The sequence below is a fragment of the Pongo abelii genome, chromosome 7 (assembly GCF_028885655.2).
Source record: "Pongo abelii isolate AG06213 chromosome 7, NHGRI_mPonAbe1-v2.0_pri, whole genome shotgun sequence".
NCBI lineage: Eukaryota > Metazoa > Chordata > Mammalia > Primates > Hominidae > Pongo > Pongo abelii.
The window spans coordinates 32964201-32987389 of NC_071992.2; the positions used below are offsets into that span (position 1 = coordinate 32964201).

The following is a 23189-nucleotide window of genomic DNA, read 5'->3' on the forward strand; positions in this document are numbered from 1 at the left end:
AGTTAAGTGTAATTTCCTATAATAGAATAAAAACACGAGATCTAGTTTTAGGGGAGGTATGTTGTTACCGTACCTTAGAATTTCTGGAAGATGGCATATTCATGCTTTTCCTGATAACTGCTGAGTCTCCTGCTCTGTCTGCCAGTCCAGTCAAGAAGTCCTTGCTAGCAATCAATTAATAATACGTTTCATTTATACATATTTCCTATATATAGTACGTTATTGATTATCTCAGTACCACTGAAGAGAGGTTATCTGGGTCATTGGAGCTTTGCTTCTAGATTTGTGAAGCCATAAACCTATATATTTAAAATAGGCCCCCCCAAAAAAAAAAGACCATTGCTTTATATAGTTAGATTTTCAGTGAATTGAGAGTTTATCATTTGTAATTATACATTAATCAAATATAAGGCATAATATACACCCCTGTTTATATCAGCACCATTTCAAATGTAATGTTAAAAAATAATAAATGGAAAAGTAAATAGCTAACAAGTAGGCTTAATTTAATAAGACAAGGTAAATGGCATTTGGAAACCTCATGGATTTAATGTTTTATTTAAATGATTTCTGATTTTTAAAAAGTAAATGTTGTATCCAGAAAGCTGAGAAACAAGTTAGTAGGGAGATTTTTTCTTTGCAAAAAATTTTTACAGTTGTGTCTTTAACATTGTACCACAAACTGTTGTCCTACCAGTCTCTTTGTAAGAAAGCAATAGACATGTTGGGAATAAATGAGCTCTTTCCTTTTTAAAATATCAGTTTTACATTATTCAGGTTCCAATTGTTGCACTTACTGCTACTGCAAGTTCTTCAATCCAGGAAGACATTGTACGTTGCTTAAATTTAAGAAATCCTCAGATCACCTGTACTGGTTTTGATCGACCAAACCTGTATTTAGAAGTTAGGCGAAAAACAGGGAATATCCTTCAGGATCTGCAGCCATTTCTTGTCAAAACAAGGTAAGGATTTAATGGTTGATGAATTTTGGTAATGATTTCCTTTTTTTTTTAACAACTTACGTATTTTATGTTATTTACGATTTCCTTCTAATGCATATTTAACATATTTCAAATTCCACCTAGTTTTGGTTCAAGTCAAGCATAATGTTATATAATCAATTCAGTGATTGAGAATAGTCTATTTGTAAAAGCAGAAACTATTTCTCCTAATATTTTAATACCCCATTCTGTTGCTTAAACAGGGCATATACTGTTTATTTTTATTTTTAAAAATTTTATTTATTTATTTGTAGAGACAGGGTCTCGCTGTCGTCCAGGCTGGAGTGCAGTGGTGTGATCACAACCCACTGCAGCCTCAAACTCCTGGGTTCAAGCAGTCCTCCTGCCTCAGTCTCCCAAGTAGCTGGAGCTACAAGCTTGCACCACCATGCCTGGCTAGGACATATACTCTTAATGATTGACAAGTAAACAAGCAAACATAAAATGACTCTTTCATCTGAATTCTGTCTAGTTTACTAATTACACGACTTCAGTCTTAAGGAGCTTAGAAAAGGTCATCTTACAAACACAGTGGAGCCTGTATTGTGTTCCAAAGACTATTGTAGGCGCTTTATATAAATGATCTAATTTAATCCCTGTAACTGCTCAGTAAGTTACGTATTATTTTCATTTTACTGTTGAGGAAACTGATGTTAGTACTGTTTTTCTGTTTATTTTGTTTAAAGGCATTTTAAATATATATGTTAAGTTTTCAAAAGCCTTTATTTTACTTTTTATAAGGCTTTATTTTACTATTTGAGACAGTGTCTTGCTCTGTCACCCAGGCTGGAGTGCAGTGGCGTGATCCCGGCTCACTACAACTTCCACCTCCTGGGTTCAAGCTATTCTCCTGCCTCAGTCTCCCAAGTAGCTGAAATTACAGGTGTGCACCACCATGCCAGGCTAATTTTTGTATTTTTTAGTGGAGACGGGGTTTCACCATGGTGGCCAGACTGATCTCGAACTCCTGACCTCAAGTGATCCACCTGTGTTGGCCTCCCAAAGTGCTGGAATTACAGGTGTTGGCCACTGTGCCTGGCCAGTTTATAATTTTAAACATTAAAATAAATGCTTCTTGTCCAGTCATGGAGTCTCACACCCATAATCCCAGCACTTTGGGAGGCAGACGTCGGAGAATCACTTGAGGCCAGGAGTTCGAGACCAGCCTGGGCAACATGGTGAATCCCTGTCTCTACAAAAAATACAAAAATTAGCTGGGCATGGTGGTGCATGCCTGTAGTCCCAGCTATTTGGGAGGCTGAGGTAGGAGGATCATTTGAGCCCAGGATGTTGGGGCTACAGTGAGCTGAGATCACACCATTGCACTCCAGGCTGGATGACAGAGCAAGGCCCCATTTCAAAAAAAAAAAAAAAAAAAAAAAAAGCTGCTTCTACCAACACAAACACAAAGCATGCATAGACAAATAGAGTTTAAAGAATGTCATTGGTGTTTTCCTCTAAAGGGAAGATTGATGCTAGGCCAAGAAAATCCTGGAGTTATTCTTGAGGACCTTAAGGAATAATTTAAATGTAGGAATAATTTAAATGTAGGATTTGCTCCTGGCTTTCTTGTCCTATATTCAGAATAAAACAAGAATGGATGGAATATATTCTAGTGTTCTGGCCATTCTAGTGCTCTCTGAAGTGAGTACTCATTATGTTTCACTTCCCTTTCATCCTAAAGAGGAAAAGTTCTTTTGAAGAAGGCTATTTGTCCTAGGTTAGAGTCTCCATAGTCAGATCATTATCTCCTCTTAATCTTCGATCGTGTTCAGTCTCTATGGCACTTTCCCTTATAATAACACTCTCTGTGGCACTTTCCCTTATAATAACACTCTCCTTTTTAAAGCAGTTTGCCTTTTTTGTGTGTAATATTGTTCTCCTATTTTTCTGACGTCCTGGTCCTCTTATAATATCCTATGCAAATGTTTCTTTCTGTTTTTCATGTTGACTCTACTAATTGAGGTCTTTGTTACTTTTTAGCCCAGACTATTATAATTTCCCCAACAGATATCCCCTCTCCCCAGTGCCCCTTGTTGCTTTCTACGCAGTTTACAAATTATTGTCTGCAAACACATCCTTAAGTCTGGAATACCTTTCTGGAACTCCTTACTAGGAAATAAAGACCAGACTCAGTGTGACATTCAACACTATTGAAGATCTAGGTATTTAATATGAATTTTTTTTTTAAAGCAGATCAAGAAAGGTTTTTGTACCCATTTTTAATCCTCCAAGAAGACTTAGGATAGCAGGAAACCACTGAGAGTCAGAACGCTTTCTACAGATCTTAGGTGAACAGAAACTTTCCTCTTCATGAGCAGTGAGGTAGAGGGTAATTAAGGCTTCAGAGCATTGCCCGTTATTTCCATCTTCTTCCCTTCCTTTAATTCTGCTAAATTCCTTTAATTTATCAGTATTCGCATATTTTTATCCATTGAGCTAAGCTGTTTCTTAAACTAACCCTATTTTGTTAAAGTCTTAATTATAATATATTCATATTACATTTAAGTGAGATAGATGAGCCTCTCATATAATTTAGTGGTTAGATTAGATTAGAATTTTCTCCCCTCAGAAAATTAAGAGGAAATAACAGTCTTTAGCAAATCACTTGGCAAAGTAATGACTCCTTTTGTAATAGGAATTTTTACTCTTTTCATTTATCTGTTACATAAGTTCAAATTTTTACATATTTTCCACCTTTTTTAAAAAAGAGTGATATATGGTCAATATCAGTTTGAACAACACTGTTGCATATAAATTGAAAGGGACTCCAGTTTTCCAATTCCATACTTCAGTTGTGATCACTGTTGGTATTTTGGCATTTAGTTACATAGACTTCCTTTCTCTGACTCTACTACTGTGCAGATATACAGTTGCAGTTTTTTGTTGTTGTTAAGTTGATACAGAAGTAGTTGCATACTATATCCATTATTTATGCAAAATGTTTTTCATTTGAAGTATCTTTTCTATCTTTCCTATCTTTCCATATATTGCATTTTCTTAAATTAGAGCCTAAATATATATAGGATATTACGATATTTAGGTTTTGGTGAGTAGTTTTTTCTTCTTTGAAAACTTGTTTTTTAAATAAGATTTTTTTTTTTTGACATGGAGTCTTGCTCTGTCGCCCAGGCTGTAGTGCAGTGGCGGGATCTTGGCTTGCTGCAGCCTCCGCCTCCTGGGTTCCAGCGATTCTCCTGCCTCAGCCTCCTGGGTAGCTGGGATTACAGGCACATGCCACCATGCCCTGCTAATTTTTGTATTTTTAGTAGAGATGGGGTTTCACCATGTTGGCCAGGCTGGTCTTGAACTTTGAGCTCAGGTAATCCGCCCGCCTTGGCATCCCAAAGTGCTGGGATTACAGGCATGAGCCACTGTGCTGGCCTTAAAATAAAATTTTTATACACTAAAAAAAAAACTTATATTTTTTCACTCCATTAAGTAGTTTACTGTGAATTTTTGATATTGAAGCCCATTTAGTTGCTGTCAAAGATAGATTTGAGCAGATTATTCAGTATGACTCTTGTAGTGAAATTATTGCCTTTTTTCCTCTGCTTAAGTTTTCAGTGGCTTTTGCCATAGTCCTTAAAGGTTTTATAATTTTTTTAATGTTTAATTTTTAAATGTTTGCTTAATATTTCATAGTATGAATGTAGATAATGATGAACATTTAGATGACTTTTTACTATTATAGTGTTGCAGTGAATATTTGTTTACATTTATCTTTTGGCCAATAAGCAAATATTTTTATAAATTAGAATCCTAAAATTGAAATTAGATCAAAAGTTACATGCATTTGAAATTGATTAACTTTTCCTAAATCTAAAATAGTATAGTCTTTTTTATATTGTCAGCATAAATGAATGCACTTATGTAAATTAATATTTTTAGGTGTTAAGTAAAATGTTCTATGGAAATTGAACATTTCAGTTGTTTATACTTCTATGGAAATTGTTTACACTTTTAATAAAGAAGCACAAGTTTCTACAAAATACATTCTAATAGATGTTTTCTATAACATTCAGTCTCAAGATTACTAGTAAATACTTCTTTGAACTGTAAAAGCGATCTTTCAATATTATAAGAAAGCTCTTGCTTTAGTAAACATTTAGAAACTCAACTTTATTATCATAAGTGAGAATAAGAACAGTGTAACAAGTTTTATGCATACTCCTTTGTAAACCCTCACCAGACTAATTGTTAATCTGGTGCCTTGCATTCCCCAAAGTATTTGTGTCTGTCGTTTATAAGTTTTTATCAAGGTTTTTATCAAATAAATTTGTTTCTGGTTTTAGCTTTAATTTGAACTGAAACAGTCAAAACTGAGTTTTGGGGACTTCACACAATTCATTTGGATATTTGATTCTCCATAATGTTTTAAATTTTCATGCAGTTAAATATATCATTATTTTTGGTAGGCTTTCTTCCTTTAGTATTTTCTTTAGAAAGTAGAAAGGAAGAATTAAATAAGATAAAACCAAACTGGTCTGAAGCATGTATACAGTATATATGTTTGCTCTTTTGTTCTTTTTCTTTAGTTCCCACTGGGAATTTGAAGGTCCAACAATCATCTACTGTCCTTCTAGAAAAATGACAGAACAAGTTACAGCTGAACTTAGGAAACTGAATCTATCCTGTGGAACATACCATGCGGGCATGAGTTTTAGCACAAGGAAAGACATTCATCATAGGTTTGTGAGAGATGAAATTCAGGTATGAGGATCAATCATCATTGCTCTCTGTTGCTCATAGTGGAAGTAGATATTTCTCAAATGTTTATTTACCAGATCTTTATTGAATACTTTCTTTGTGTTGAACATAAAGCAGTCCCTCTGATAAATGTGGGAGAACAAACTTGCAGATTAGTATAAATAGCAATCTGTACCTAGTGCTTAGGTGCACAGAGGAGGGAGGAATAGCTCTGTCAAGGTAGTTGTGTAATGGGGGTGGTCCATCCAGGAAAATTCAATTAGAGTCCAAAAATGTAAATGGAAGTTTTTCAAGTATGCCAGGCCAGTAGGTGATGAGGGGAAAGGAATTAGTTATAGAATTCCAGGAAGAAGGACTAGCAGGTGCAAAGACACTTTGATATGAGAACACATACTGGGTTCAGGAAATGTGACTGGTTTGGAATGGTTGGAGGGAAAGAGAATGTGGGGTAGGAATGGCACAAAGTATGGACAAAGAGGCAGGGTGAAACCGTTCAAGACTTGAGAGAACAGTTGAATGGGTTGGTTGGCCAGGTTATAGATGGCTTTAAAACTTGCGAAGAAGCAGTCGGGGCTTGGTGTCATATACCTGTTAGTTTTCCCTGACTACTTTAGCCTTAGAATTTTTAGTTTAGATACAATTTTATGTAATAGGTAAAACGGATTAAAGTAGAATAACTCTGGCTGAAGTTAATGTGAGGGAAAAGGGGTTCCAAGACTCTCCAGACCTTGAAGACACTTCCTGTTGAGGTCTTATAATCCTTGGAGTGCCGCAGAATCATTTGAAAACCATCACGATTTTAACAACTTAATGTTCATGTGTTTTTAAACAAGATAATAGGATTATAGAAACATTAGACTGGCAGCAATAAGTTGGATTGATTTGAAGAAGAGAAACTGAAGAAGGGAAAAGGTATCGATGCAGCTATTGTGAAATTCTACAGTTGAGATTCCTGTCCTGATTGGACTGGCTCAGTGGGTGTCATAGAGGATTTATTTGGGAGGATTTAAGTTCAAGGCACATGAGTAGGTTTAAGTCAACAGCTTGACACTGTCAACATGAAATCCACACTCTGTCACTATAAGTCTGGGGAAGAGCCCTCCCCTGAAGTTAGGAATTTAACTTCAGCTCTCGCATTTTCTGTCCCACTGGTCATCCATTTCTTCTCTCTCCATCTCTTTTTCTGATATCTAGTTGTTATCAGTGTTGTTGAAAAGCTTAAGTATGATTCATATTCACTGTCTATAAAGTTCACTACACATAGCCATGCTGTAATGCATACCTGCCTGAAAGCATCTAGTCTGTCTTTCCCTTCTTTCCAAAGATAGGAAATACCATTCACAGCTGTTTAGAGTAGAAATTTTATCCAAATTCTTCAGTGTTTATATTTTTGTTCTGTTATTTCAGTGTCTTGAATATTGTCAAATAACATTTATTAGCTGATACTGCTACTACTGAATCTTAATAATCAATCTTCAAACCATTAACTGACCAATGGTTTCTTCTGTCTTAATGTGTTAATAATTATTCTTTTAGAGTAAAACATCTCCCAGAACATGAAAGAGTACAAACTTTATTCATGTTACGTTGTGACAGGAGACTTTGTTGGATGCGCCTGATTTTCCTGGCAATTCACAGCTTCATTAAAACAGTAATGCTTTGAAATATGGCTTAGGAAACTTCACAGTGATCATTAATTACACCTAATTTCTGGAAGAGTATATGCATGTATGTGTTGCAATATTCTCCCTTGCTGTGGCAGGATGTCACAAATTTTTATCCACATTACGAAAATTTAAAAATTGATATTGTTTTTTTCTCCCTACGTTGATATCAGATATTCTGTTTTATCTGACAGCTGTCCCAATGTACTCCTACTTTGCCATTATAAAGAATTCAGAAGCTTCATATTTGCATTGAAAGTTCTCAAACACTTCGTAAAGATGATGAAAATATGTTTCATCATCTATGTAGAATAGTCAGGTGTTCTTGCAATTGATTACTTGCTACCAAGAATTGAATACCTACTGAGTGCATAATGTATAGAATTCTAGATATTCACTTTGGTGTGTTTTTACAGTTGTTATATACCTTAGTGTGGCTCTAAAAGTGGAGGTGACAGCTGTAGCTCTTAATGTCTTACATTGAGTGATGTTTAGAATCTTAAATTTTCTTTTATAATTTTAGAAAAAAGTATACTTTTCTTTCTTATTTTTATAACCAGATCCAACCACATTTGCACGTAGATAGGCATTTTTAGTCTTGACCATTCATTTTTACTTTTAATCCTCACTTTTATTAGTTTTCTATCTTTTTGTGTTTCATTTCCCCTTTCAAGATGCCTTGAGTCCTTTCTTTTTACGAATGATGTTGTGAATAAGTTATTTGATAAAATATCTTTACACCTGAGAGTTTATAAGGATAGTTTGAAAATCATGTCTGTAAAATAGGTTGATCTCACCTAAAAATAATATCATATAATTAAAATTAGAATTATTATTGTGTTGCTTATTGACTCTTACATATAGTAAAAAATTGCTGAGTCTTACTTAGCCAGAGCTTTTACTTAGTATGATATTCATTCCTATATTTACTTTTTTCTCACGTTACTCATACTTTCTTTTACCTACTCAGCATTTTCCTCCTTTCCTCCCTCCTTTCTTTTCTTCTGTCCTTCTTTTCTCTTCCTTTCATATTCCTGGTCCATCTTAGCATGTAATCTTTCTTTATGAAATGGCATGCAGATAGGTCTACTGTTCTTACAGTAAAAATCTTCAAGGCCTCATGTCTTTCCCACTTCTGTTTCCCATTCACAACCTTTTTAGCTGATTCTTTTGGTACTTTACCACTATATCTTGCCATAGTTTACGTACATGGCTCCTACTTCATTTTTTGTTTATTTGTTTATTAGTTGTAGGCATTATTTATTGACTCCTCTCTCTGAAAGATGAAAGATTAGCTCTTTTTCACATTCTTAACTGCCCTTTTTTCTTACCTTGTCCATGTATTTCTAACCCCCTTTCCTCCTAATATGTTTATGTCATAATTTTGGCTAGATTAGTGTATACGATTTACATAATTATTACTCTGTAAATGCTTTTTATGATCTCTGAGCCATGTAGTATATTATGGCTATTTTTCTTTCTTATCTATTTGTATTTTTATTGTTATTACCTAAAAAAAAATTTTCTGTGTCTTATCACTAATTCTTCCCTAAAATTTCCCACAATTGTGTAAACTTACCTCAGTATATTCATAGATATGAGACATTCTATCAATTTTACCCTCTTAAAGATGCAGAGATAATGCATCGTGTTTCATCCCACCATCTTTAATGAGAAGCTTCCATCTTAGATTAATATTAGAGAATGTTAAGATAACTCTGCAATCAGGTAAGGACGCTTGAAACTTCATTATAATGCAAAAGTTTTCTTTAACACAATAAATATTTTGAGCCTCTTTTGTGTCTTGTATTCATAGGGGTTCAGATAGACCACTTTATTTACTATTTTTTATAGAGAGTGAACAGACATCCCATTTCTAGTCACCAGTCCTTAATCTGTAAATCAGGCAGATAATCTATAAATGATTGGTTGAAATCACATTAAATTCCACTTTGTGCCAGGGACTTAAGTTAATGAACAAATTATTCTTACAAAAAGGTATAAATGTAAGGTTTTCATTCTGCTAAATATGTTTGTCAAACTGTGTTGTGATTTATTCTCAGTGTGTCATAGCTACCATAGCTTTTGGAATGGGCATTAATAAAGCTGACATTCGCCAAGTCATTCATTACGGTGCTCCTAAGGAAATGGAATCATATTATCAGGAGATTGGTAGAGCTGGTCGTGATGGACTTCAAAGTTCTTGTCACGTCCTCTGGGCTCCTGCAGACATTAACTTAAATAGGTAAAAAAAATTTATTGTTTTTACTCTTGCAGATTTCTTTCTTTCTTTCCATATAAACCTCGAAAGTGTTTGAGGCTATTTCCAGTATCCCAAGTAATTTGTGAGTGCATTTAAAGTAAAAAAAAAAAAAGAAAAAGAAAACTTCCCCAAATCCAGAGAACATGTAAGAAGAACATTTGTGGTAAGAGTTGCCACTTGGAGATGAGCTAATTTCAGCATGCCTTAGTTAGTGTGAGGAATTAACTAAATGAGGACAATACTTGGGCCTGTCACAGAGATCCTATGGAATACTTTCCTACCATTGTGCATTAATGAACAGGTTCTTTTCCTCTCCTCAGATCCTGTCAAGTTGCGATGTCTTCAGCTATAGTTACTTCAACTACCACTGATTTTGTTACTGATTCTTTCTTCCCATGCTACAGTGGTGATTATTCCAGAGGATCTCTCTCAGTCCCTATTTGACTCTTGTTACTATTTGTTTTCTTGGTTAGTTCCATGAGACCATGCCAGTTCTCCTTGACTGTGTATGAATCATTGTGTTGCACTGTACTGATAGACTGCCGTAAGTCAATATTAAGTGTTCAGTATCTAAGTGCAGGAGAACCATTCTACTTAAGTACTCAACAAGTAGTTTGTTGGCACTTAAGTTCTGTGAGATTTTTTGTTGTAAAGGAAAACATTATCCTGCAAAGATTTCGGGGCAGCATTTACCAATACTTTGTTCCTTCATCCGTAGGAAAAAGAATCTCAGGAGAAAAACCTATACATGGTAACCAATGGGGCTGCCAAGCTGATGAAGTATTTTCAGAGTACACCTTTGTGTAGCTGAATAAATTGAGATCTTGAATGGATATATTAGCTCATTTTAGTAAAATGATAAGAGAGTGCCTCCCACTACAGTTTTTCTTTTTATGCATCATTAAACAATGTGTTTTTGAGTGTCCACTGTGTTCCATGAACTATGCTATGTGTGAGAGATATAATAGTAAAGAAAAGCAGGGTACTTGCTTCCGTAGAATTCAGTATAATGGGAATGGTAATTCTTTACAGAATCACATAACTACGGATACATAGGCTTCATTTTACTGTTCTCCTTTTGTGTTTGAAAATGTCAACAATCAAAATTTTTTAAAAAAGGAATCATGCAACATATTTAAAATTATAACTGTGTTAAGTGTAATGAAGGGAAATTGCATTGAATAGTAAGAATATATAATGGTGTGTGGTATTTCCCAAGTTAAAAAGGTCAGATAAGGCTTCCTTGTGTAAGTGATAGTTCAAATCTGAAAGAAGAATAGGAATTAATTGGGTAAAAATGTTTGATGCAAATTTTAAGATTTTCCTTCTGAGTAGTCAGTAGCTTTTCCTTCTTAACATAGAAGATGACAAAACCATCCTTTTTTTGTACATAACAATTCTTGTTTTCCTTTAGACAGTTTATCTGTCAAGCTTCTTATGATCTAATTTAAATAATTGGGATAGAACACAGCTGTACATGTTACTATTAAATATGGAATATATCAAACATAAGTTGATTCCTACGAGTTCTGATTTTATTTGTGTATTTTGTTAAAGGTACTGAGGACATTAATATCCAGTTTTATATTGTGCATTTTAAGGTTCATCAATAAATATAATTCTTGTTTCTCTGGGTCTTAAAAGATATTTTAAATGGTTATCTCATTAAGATTTAACAGGAAATAACAGTGATTCAAATCAAATAGTGGTGCCAGAAACCCATACTTGAATTTTGGGTACAGACAGGTTACCCTTTGCATCAATCCTGAGGAAACTAAAACTATAGGATTAATCAGGATAAAAAAGAATTGAGCAAGGATTCAGGAGGGATCTGTATCATCCTGGTGACAGCCCTCTTCTAGAAAAAACTAGAAAGTCTAAGAATAAATGAAGTTGCTGGTTCTTACCTGGAAAGGTCAGTTACTCACAAAATTTTTAGAGTCTATCTTATGCCATAATTCTATCACTGAGAGAAGAAACTTGTCCAGTCATCATGTAATCTTCATGTAAATTTATGTTTTTAATTGCAGAATTCATACCACAGGCAAAGTCCCAATGTCTGCATTTGCTGTTACCTTAAATAGTCAAACCCCAAAGTTATTGTAATCTTTTTTTAAGAGAGAATAATTTGCAAAATAATCTCGGTCCAATAGATCTTTCAGTGGATCCAAATGATTTCCATGAATGGTTTAGAATTTTTTTAATTTTCAAATTGTTTTTATTCTGTGGAATACTGGACTTATTTTTGTAGTCCCAAAAGAAGAATAAATATTTATTTATTTGCCATTAAGAGTTGTAGTTTTGTTTTCTCAAATTTGTCCTGACACTGATGAGATTAGTTAAATGTAGGTCATCTGAACCAGATACAAGGAAGGACCCAGTTCTGAGAGTGTGGGCGTTTCTTTTCTTGTTTTTTTTTGTTTTTTTTTCTACAGGAGAGGAACAAGGTGAACTAAACAAACAAACAAAATAAAGCAAAAAAGAACTGATTTTTATCCCTTGAGGTAGAAAGAATGAGATTACAGTGGGCCCCCTTATCTGCATTTTCACTTTCTATGTTTTAGTTACTCACAACCACGTCCAAAATGTTAAATAGAAAATTCCAGAAATAATTCATAAATTTTAAATCAATGGTGGCTTTGAATACTGTAATGAAATTTTGTGCCATCCCACTCAGTTGGCCTCGACTCCCTTAGAATCATCCCTTTATCCAGTGCATTCACATTGTGTTTACTCCCTGTCTGTTAGTCACTTGTTGCAGTATCGCAGTGCTTGTGTTCGAGTAACGCTTGTTTTACTTAAGAATGACCCCAAAGCACAAGAGTACTGTGCCTAATTTATAAATTAAACTTTTTCATATGTATATATGTATAGGAAAAAACATAATACATACAGGATTTGGTACTATTCTGCTGCTTCAGGCATCCACTGGAGGTCTTGGAATGTATCCCTTGTGGATAAGGAGAAACTGTATATGGTTAACCTAGGAGCTAGAGTCAACAGTTGGAAGAGACTTCGGGGATAATTACATAGAAGGGCATGGTGGGTGGTGGTTTCAGATGACAAGAATGTTTTTGAATAACGGATCATTTGTGTCTTCAGACTTTCCAGAACTCCTTGAGAATTATGCAGAGGTATTTAATCAGTCAGAAGGTTGAATAGTGAAATTATTAGTGAGTGAAGTCTATTTTGATGAGGATTTTACTAATGCTGTCCCTTGAAATATCTGAAACCTAGTTAACACGGACTTTTATTTATTCTTGCAAAGATACGCAAAGCTATTTGGGAGATCGTCATCATCTGATATTTGATATTCATGGGCTTTCTTCACAGAAGAGTAGAAATTAACAGAGTCATGATGAATTATGGCTGCATTAACTTTAAAAAACAAACACCTCTTTAATGTTATTTAACAATTTTGAATAAATTTGATATGGCAAACAAATCAGTTATAATTGATTGAGAAAGGAACTTAATTCTAATACTTGACTGGTGTCCCATAATAACCCATAATACTAAGAGACAGTTTTGGAGGGCGAGAAGTCCTGAAGAGCTGATAGAGATAAAGGTTCAAATTTGAGCTTCTTTCAGTATTCCTTACTTCAATGCTTTTAGTTTCTCATACAAAATAAATTAAAATAAAGAATAACCTTTTTACTGGGAAAAGGTAAAAATTAATAAGTTGTAGAAGCATTGTTTGAAGCCAAAAAGTGTGTGACATGTAAATTGAAATGAAAAACCTTAGAGTTTATACTTTTTCAAAGCAGCTAAAGAATTGATACTTGGACACAGGAAGAATTTTTTTCAAAAGCAATTTTTATAAAATCAGAAAAATGTTTACCTCTTGTTGGGGGCATTGACTGGAAGGGAATACAACAGAACTTTCTGAGATGCTAGAAATGTTTTTTATCTTGATGGGGTGTGGGTTTTGTAGATAATGAAAAATAAACAGTAAAAAATAAGTAAAAAAAAAAAGTAAGAAAGTTGCCAATACAGTTTTACATATTCCTGTGATGTTTTTAATTGACAGGCATCTTCTTACTGAGATACGTAATGAGAAGTTTCGATTATACAAATTAAAGATGATGGCAAAGATGGAAAAGTATCTTCATTCTAGCAGATGTAGGAGACAGTATGTATTATTTATTTTATGCTAATAGTATGGATTTATGGATGATGCTCTTTTAAGAAAATAATTTGGCTAAATAATTATCAGTATTTTGAAAAAATATTTTGTTGCTGTTACATGTGTGCTGAATTTTTAAGGCTAACTTCTTTGTGTCTGAGTAAACTGAAGTCAAATAATGAAGTCCCAAGTGAATCAATTAATGATGATTTTACCTCATTATTTTCAGGAATGAACTTAACATATACGTTTCTGTTCTTTTATTTAATTTAAAATTTTGTCTTGGGTAGAATCATCTTGTCTCATTTTGAGGACAAACAAGTACAAAAAGCCTCCTTGGGAATTATGGGAACTGAAAAATGCTGTGATAATTGCAGGTCCAGGTAAAGATTTCTTATTATAGATGGACATTCTAAAAGTCTTTCTTTCTCTTCCTTTTCATGTTTAATTGAATTTTTGTTGAATGATAAGTATTTCAGTTTTTTAAACAAAACAATGAGTGTGTTTAGATATAAGAGAAAGCAAACAATATTATTTTGCTTAAAAAATAGATAAAGCAATAAAATGGTAGCCCTAAATCTAAACATATCAATAGTTATATTAAATGTAAATGATCTAAAATATTATTTAAAGGCATAAATTGTAAGAATTGGTTTAAAAACATGACCCTGTTCTGTACGTTGTCCACAAGAAATCCACTATAATTATGTAGATAGGTTTAAAAAAGAATGAAACATTACATTCCATGAAAACATTAATCAAAAGGAAGTTGGAGTTGTTACTTTAATATCAGACAATGGAGACTTTGGAGCAAAGAATATTATCAGGATTAAGAAGGATATTATATGATGTAAAAGAATCATTTCACCAATGTATCAGTCAGGGTTCACCAGAGAAACAGGACCATTGATATTATGGAGATATATATATATATATATATATATATATATAGGGAGGGAGAGGAAGAACAAATATGGGGAGAGAGGGATGAGGGGACTGATTTTGAAGAATTAGCTCATCAAATTGTGAGGGTTGGCAAGTCTGAAATTTGTAGAGCGGGTCAGTAGGCTGGGAACTCAGGCAAGAGGTGATGTTGCAGTCTTGAGGCAGAATTTCTTCTCTTGCAAACCTAGTTGTTGCCCTTTAGTCCTGCCACTGAGTGGATGAGGCCCACCCACATTATTGACAGTAATCTCCTATACTTATAGGACAGTAACTCTCCTATACATGATTATAAATATTAATCACGTCTACAAAATATTTTACAGCAACATCTAGATTAGTGTTTGACCGAACAACTGAGCATCATAGGCTAGCCAAGTTGATGCATAATATTAATCATCACAACCAAGAAGACATCATCCTAAATATATATATATATACACACACACACATATATATATGTAGATATATATATATCTACTTAACAACAAGACTGACAGAACTGAAAGGAGAAATAGAGAAACCTACAGTTACATTTGGTGACTTCTAGCATCTCTCAATAATCAATAAAACTGACAGACCAAAAAATCAGTAAGAAGACAGAAGAAAGGAACAGGACTATCAACATGCTGGATCTCATTGACTTTTTTAGAACATTCTACTCAACAACAGTAGAGTACACATTCTTTTCAAGTGCAGATGCAGTATTCATGAACATGGATCATATTCAGAGTCATAAAACACATCTTAACAAATTTAAGAATCTTGTATTTGTATATTTTTTGACTAGAATGGAATTAAACTAGAAAACAATAACAGAAAGATAACAGAAAAGTCTCTAAACCTTAGAAATTAAATAACACACTTATAAATAAATCCATGAGTCAAAGAGGAAGTCTCAAGGCAAATCAGAAAATGTTTTGAACTGAATGAAATGAAAATACAAAATGTGTGAGATGCAGCTAATGCAATACTGGGAAGGAAATTTATAGTATTAAATACCTATGTTATAAAAGAAGAAAGGTCTCAAATCAACACCTAAGCTTACATCTTAAGCAACAAGCAAATAAGAGCAAAATGAATCAAAATGAAGCAAATAGAAGGAAATAATAGAGAACATAAGTCAATGAATAGAAAAGCTATGGTCATACCACTGCTGTCCAGCCTGGGTGACAGAGTGAGACCCTATGTCAAAAAAAATTAAAAACAAAGCAGCATTCAGCATTCATTGTCAGTGAATAGAAAATGGAAAAACAATAGAGAAAATCAAAGAACTCAAAAGCTCATTCTGTGTAAAGATCAATAAAATTGATACAAACTTCTAATAAGACTGACAGAAAGAGAAAAGACACAGAAGACCAATACCAGGAATGAAAGAGGGAATTTCACTACAGACCCCCCAGGTATTACTAGGGATGATAAGGGAACACTATGAACAACTCAGAACATAACTTCAATAATTTAGATGAAATGGATCAATTTCTTGATAATCTCAAGCTAATTAAACTTACAGTGAATTAGATAACCTGCATAGTGTTACAACCATTAGAGGGATTGAATTCTATGTTAAAAATCTCTGAAAATAAAATTCCCTAGCCCAAAGAGTTTCAATGACAAATTCTACCAAACATTTAGAAGACAAAATAATACCAATTCTATAGCATGATTCCATTTATATAATAGTCTTTGAAACATAAAACTATACTAGAGGGATGAAGAAAAGATCAGTGGTTATTAGAGATTGGGGGAGGAAGAAGGTATGATTCCAAAGGATAGTACAAGGCAGTATTTTGGAGTGATAGATTTATCGTGCCCTGATTGTGATGGGAGTTAGATGAATCTATGGATATCTTAAAATTTGTAGAACTTTACACATGCATACAACCAATTTGCCTATGTTAATTGAAAAAATAAAATAAAAACAAATTATTTACCTGGTTGGGTTAGCTACATACCTAAGTTCAATAGCTGCATTACTGTAAGACAAAAGAAGCATTATTAGGGATGGAGTTGTTCTCTGTGTAATGACAAATAGTTCCTTCACTAAGAAGGCAGAATTGTTTTATGCACCTTTAAAAAAAAACAAAAACAAAAACAAAAAAAATACAACCAACAAACAGTAACTTGCCTGGCATGGTGGCTCACACTTGTAGTATCAGCACTTTGGGAGGCTGAGGTGGGAGGATCACTTGAGACCAGGATTTTTAAGACCAGTCTGGGCAAAAAACCAAGACTGTGTCTCTACAAAAATAAAAAATAAATAAAAAATTAGCTAGGCATAGCATCATGTGCCTCTAGTCCCAGCTACTCTGGAGGCTGAGGTGGAAAGATCGCTTGAGCCTGGAAGGTCGAGACTGCAGTTGCAGTGAGCTGTGATGGCACCACTACACTCCAGGCTGGGCGTCAGAATAAGACTGTCTCACATAAAAAAATAATAATAATAATAAAAACTAGTCTGGGAGTGGTGGCTCACACCTGTAGTCCCAGCCCTTTGGAAGGCTGAGGCAAGAGGATTGCTTGAACCCAAGACTTTGAGAACAGCCTGGGCAACATAGCAAGACCCCATCTCTATTTAAAAAAAAAACACACTTAAAAATCTAGCAAATACATAAAGCACAAAGCTGACAGAAGAGGTGGAGAAATCAACAAATCCACCATCAAAGTGGGAGAATTTGATATAATTTTAAGTTATTGGTAGGGTAAACAATCCAAAAATTAGTACACTATAGAAAATTTGGTCAACATAGTAATAAGTTTGATTTATCAGATACATAGTATATAGAGCCCTAGACCAAGCAACTATAGTAGTCTATCTCAAGTATTTTTACTTCATGACCCACATAGCAAATGATATGTGTATATAACACACTGGGCTAATTGTCAGAGTTCAGTTTCTGTCCAAAACCCTAAGATCTGGAGTGATTAACCTTTCAGCACTCTTACAACTCACTTGTTTCCAAGCAACTATAGTAGTCTATCTCAAGTATTTTTACTTCATGACCCACATAGCAAATGATATGTGTATATAACACACTGGGCTAATTGTCAGAGTTCAGTTTCTGTCCAAAACCCTGAGATCTGGAGTGATTAACCTTTCAGCACTCTTACAACTCACTTGTTTGTAGCACACTGATTGCGAAGCACTGAAAGACTTCACTCCTCAAACATACATGGAATATTTCTAAAAACTATGTATTGGGCCGGGTGCAGTGGCTCATGCCTGTAATCCCAGCACTTTGGGAGGCCAAGGCGGGTGGATCCCGAGGTCAGGAGATCGAGACCATCCTGGCTAACATGATGAAACCCTGTCTCTACTAAAAATACAAAAAATTAGCTGGATGTGGTGGCGGGCGCCTGTAGTCCCAGCTGCTTGGGAGGCTGAGGTAGGAGAATTGTGCGAACCCGGGAGGCAGAGCTTGCAGTAAGCCGAGATCACGCCACTGCACTCCAGCCTGGGCAACAGAGCAAGACTCTGTCTCAAAAAAAACCAACCAACCAAACAAACAAAAAAACTAAAAACAAAAACAAAAAAACTATGTATTAGAGCGTGGGTTGGCAAACTATGGTCTGTAGGCCAAATCTGCATGCTGTTTTTTTTTTTAAATTTTTTTGACATAGGGTCTCACTCTGTCACACAGGCTGGAGAGCAGTGATATGACCATAGCTCACTGTAACCTCAGATTCCTGGGCTCAAGCAATTCTCTCGCCTCAGCTTCCCAAGTCAAGTAGCTACAGGCACGCACTACCAGGCCCAGTTAATTAAAAAAATTTTTTTTTAGTAGAGACAGAGTCTCAGTATGTTGCCCAGGCTGGTTTTCAAACTCCTTGCCTCAATCAGTTCTCCTACCTCAGCCTCCTAAAGCGCTGGGATTATAGGCATGAGCCATCACGCTTGACTAATGTTTTTGTAAATAAAGTTTTCTCAGAACACAGCCATGCCTTTTGTTTATGTGTTATGTAGGGCTGCTTGAGTTAAGTAGTTGGCTACAAAGCCTATCATGGCCTATAAAGCCTGAAATACTTACTATCTGGTCCTTTATAGAAAGTGTTTTCTGACCCCGTACTAGACTAGCTTGTCTCAAAATTCTTCAATGAATTTGGAAGTTTTGTCACCACATTTTCTGACCATAATGCATTTGAGTTAGAAGTAAATAAGCGGATAAACAATAAAATTCTCATGCATTTGGAAATTAAAAATAACAATTCATATTCAAAGAAAAAATCAAACTGGAAATTAAAAAAAATTTTAAACCTATGGATAACTACATTAATATGCATTAACATTTTTAGAACTTAGGGATAGTTACAATGATATACATTAAAACTGGTAAGAGACTGGGTGCGTTGGCTCACGCCTATAATCCCAGCACTTTGGGAGGCCGAGGCTGGGGGATCACAAGGTCAAGAGATTGAAACCATCCTGGCCAACATGGTGAAACCCCGTCTCTACTAAAAATACAAAAATTAGCTGGGCGTGGTGGCACGCGCCTGTAGTCCCAGCTACTTGGGAGGCTGAGGCAGGAGAATTGCTTGAACCTGGGAGGCGGAGGTTGCTGTGAGCCGAGATTGGGCCACTGCACTCCAGCCTGGCGACAGAGCGACACTCCATCTCAAAAAAACAAAAACAAAAACAAAAACAAAAACTAGTAAGAGGGCCCAGTGGCTCACATCTGTCATTCTAGCTCTTTGGGAGACTGAGGAGAGAGGATCAGTTGAGGCCAGGAGTTCAAGACCAGTCTGGGCAACATAACGAGACCCCATCACTACAAAATTTTAACAACAACAACAAAAAAACTGGTAAGAGGCAACATTGAATAGTACTTTGTGGGAGTTTGATAGCTTAAAATACTCATAATAGAAAGGAAAATTAATCAGCTAAGCATCTCACTAAAGAGATTAGGAGAATAAACCTAAGCATAGTTTTTTTTTTTTCCCAAACATTATTTTATCTGGAATATTGAATGCATTCTTATTGCTATTTCAAAGATACTTACTCTAAGGAAAGCAATTGAATTAGGTAGTTGAACTCTATAGTAGATTTTCTTTAATGAGTCCTTTTGTTCTCAACCTACTTAAATAATTCTCATTTGAATTTATGATAATTTCAGATCTACCCAAAGGGTGACTTAGGAATTTAACTTCTAAATCTACTTAAATGAAAGGTTTATAATCTTTGTGTCATATTTTACAGTCATTAGCGTTTAACAATTTATAGCATAGGATTTGGGTTCTTTTTTTCTTCATTTTAAAGAAGTTTATTTAAACAAGACACTTGACTAAGGGAAAACTATCTTGGAGTTATTATTACTAATTTATTTCTACTTAAAGACAGATTGCCCCACAAGTAACAGCTACATAAAAACAGTTGTAAAATTGTCCTTGGTTTTACAATGATAAATGAAAAACATTAAAATTCTCTAATTGAACAAGGTATGCAAGGATTTTTATATTGTTTTTTGCTAAAACTGTGACAGCAAAATAACATCCTGGAGTATAAAGGCTGAGGCAGGAGAATGGCTTGAACCTGAGAGGCGGAGGTTGCAGTGAGCCAAGATGGGGCCACCACTACACTCCAGCCTGGGTGACAAGAGCAAAACTCTGTCTCAAGAAAAAAAAAAAAAAAGAAAGAGAAAGTTGCAATTTGGTTCCACCACATCCTGACTACATAGTTTTCTCTATTCTTTCATTTTCCCCTTCCTACTCTTTTATTGCACATAAAGTAACTGGTGTATGTCCACAAGCACATTGCTTTTCTTTTCTTTCTTTTTTTTTTAACTAAATGGCCAATATGTTTAGATTGACTTCAATGGAGATGGGGTGGGGAAAAGAAGCATTGGTTCTGTGAAAAGACTCCCTTTGTCCCCTAGTGGCCTGCTCATTCAGCTCTTATCTTTATCTTAAACTGCACCACAGTTTAAGATGAACCTTCAAATGAACATTATCCTTGTTCTCAGTCTTGACTTTCCTTGGGCTTTTTGTGGACCCTGGTGAGTGTGGCAGTCTCCTCAGCTGCTGCTTCACAAAAGAGGTACCAGGTCTGCCCCGAATGAGTGAGCCCCTAAACAGGACCAGGAGTGGCAGAAGAAAGAGGCAGCAACTGAGATGTGTTTTTTCTAAGCTGAAAGGCTTTTTTTTTTTTTTTGTGCAACACACCTTTAACACTAAAGTCCAATATTTATATAATCGGTCAAGTAAGTGGAGCTGTTCTAGCTGTAAATACAGCAACTCTGCTTGCTTGTCCTATTATTAACATTATTCCTTTCTGTGGTCTGAGGCGCCTCCCATGAAACTTGCTTCTAGGGCACTAGGATTGAGAACCATCAACATAACATATCTGTTATACTACAATAGTTTATTTTTCATATTTTAGATACTTTACATACTCGGGTATAATGAACTTTATTCGTAGCTTCTGAAGCAGTTGGCACATTTGAGTTATTTTTTACTTGGCTAATTGTTATGTTAAATCTTTTGATTTCTAAAGATACATGCCTTTGCTAAGCTTTCTTCAAATGTTATTATTTTTATTTAGATTGGATAATTACTATTCCATGGATGACTCAGAGGATACATCCTGGGACTTTGGTCCACAAGCATTTAAGCTTTTGTCTGCTGTGGACATCTTAGAGGAAAAATTTGGAATTGGGCTTCCAATTTTATTTCTCCGAGGATCTGTAAGTATATCTGTGAATTCCCTTCATAGATCTTCTTTTACTTCTATTACACTTTTCTTCAGAGGTTTGCAGTATTATGATTGTAGCTTTGACTTCAGATGGGTGACTAGGAACTCATAGAGTCTTACTAAGTTCCAGTTAAACACTACATTCATTACTTTGGATAAAACCCGTGTGTATGGCATCTTCTGCTGTTTTCATGTTCAAGCCGATTGTTCAGCTCTGCAGCTCAGTCTGGAAGCACTGTGTTAGTTTATCACATTGCATTTGGGTGAATCCTTAGACTAGTCTTGCTTAGGATAATTAGGAAAAGTTAACTTTCATTGTATCAAGGGACAGGTAGAACAAAATTGTCCTTTTGTCCAGGAAACTATTAAATTCTTCAAGGAAAACTTTAGTTATAGGGATTATTTTTTTAAATGTCTAATTTCAGTAACAATATTTGGGACATATTTATTTTTCCTTCTGTTTCCTATCAGAAGTATTTAAAGTTATAAGAAAATTGTGGTTTTTGCCTTTACTAATGAATAAATAATCAATTAAATTCAGCTACTTTTTTTTGGAGTGATTGATGTTCCAGTATTCTTCTAAACAACCACGGGTACAAATGTGAATAAGATAGGACCCTTGCAGTCCAAGAGCTTGTTCTGTAGTCCTTTCCTTTATATGATTTTTTCCCCTGATTTAGAAGTCTATAAAGCAAAGCTAAGTATTACACACTGATATTGGCTGAATAAATCAAGAGCAAGAGATAGGATACTTTGCAAATATGCATATTTATTAAAAATATACTTTAAAATAGAGATTAAAATTCTCGTTTTGAATGTAGAATAGGTAAGCATTTATTTGTGAAATGCTCGAATGCTTCATGTAAATACTTTCTGAGTTTGTATTTTTAGAAAGGAACATATTGGAGGCTGAGGCAGGAGAATGGCGTGAACCTGGGAGGCAGAGCTTGCAGTGAGCCGAGATCGTGCCACTGCACTCCAGCCTGGGCGACAGAGTGAGATTCCGTCTCAATAAAAAAAAAAAAGAAACATATTTATTAAATTAGTTGTGAAATATTTTTAGTGAAATATATTGAAAACTTCTGTTGATTTTTCATGTACTGATGTTTTTAGATTCTAAATGGAGTTTAAAATTTTGTTTGTAAATCACAAGTTGAATTAGAAATTTAATAGTAGAAGTGTTGCCTAAGGACTGTTTTAGGTGCTGTGAGTGAAACTGTATTTTTTATAACAAGAATTTTAGTTGTAAGGGACAGCTTAAATATAATTGAGATCTATGACAATGTATTCTGTCTCTATCACCTTCAAAACCTGTGTATCCCAGTTGAATGTATAATTTATAAAAATTATTCTTATTTTAATTTGGTGTAATCCCACCATATCCAGTATCAACAAATAAGTCTAAGTAGGCTCCTTGACAAACTTGAACTGGCCACAAGAGAGATCAGATTTCACCTATTAAAAAACCAAATCAGACCACTTGCACTGACAGTCTCTTCTGGGAGTCCTCAAATTAAGAAGTTTATCCTTTGTGAAATATTACACTACCCTTGCTAGATAAAACTTTTCTAAAAGTACCACTTAATGAAAATCTGTAGACACTAAATGCAATGAAAATAAGGCAATGTTTTTTTTTTCTCCCCATTTCAGTGATCTTGGTATCCTGGGATATTGTTTTTAAAATTATCATTATAATTCCTTTGAGAATTTAGTAAAATGTTCCCTTTAACCAACTTACGAAAAATTAATATCTTTGTACATGATTTTGAGCTGTAAAATAAACATTTTAAACTGGGAATAA

At 34.7% G+C, this 23189-nt stretch overlaps 1 protein-coding gene across 11 annotated transcripts in view; it reads left to right on the forward strand.

Annotated features, from left to right (window-relative positions):
• Positions 1-23189, forward strand: part of WRN (WRN RecQ like helicase) — a 142933-nt gene that overhangs the window by 80993 nt on the left and 38751 nt on the right. For all 11 annotated transcript variants that reach the window (XM_024250704.3, XM_063726361.1, XM_054561026.2 and 8 more), the window contains 6 exon segments: positions 778-962; positions 5540-5714; positions 9439-9620; positions 13669-13770; positions 14055-14147; positions 21239-21380. In XM_024250704.3, the coding sequence (XP_024106472.3) occupies positions 778-962; positions 5540-5714; positions 9439-9620; positions 13669-13770; positions 14055-14147; positions 21239-21380 (879 nt within the window).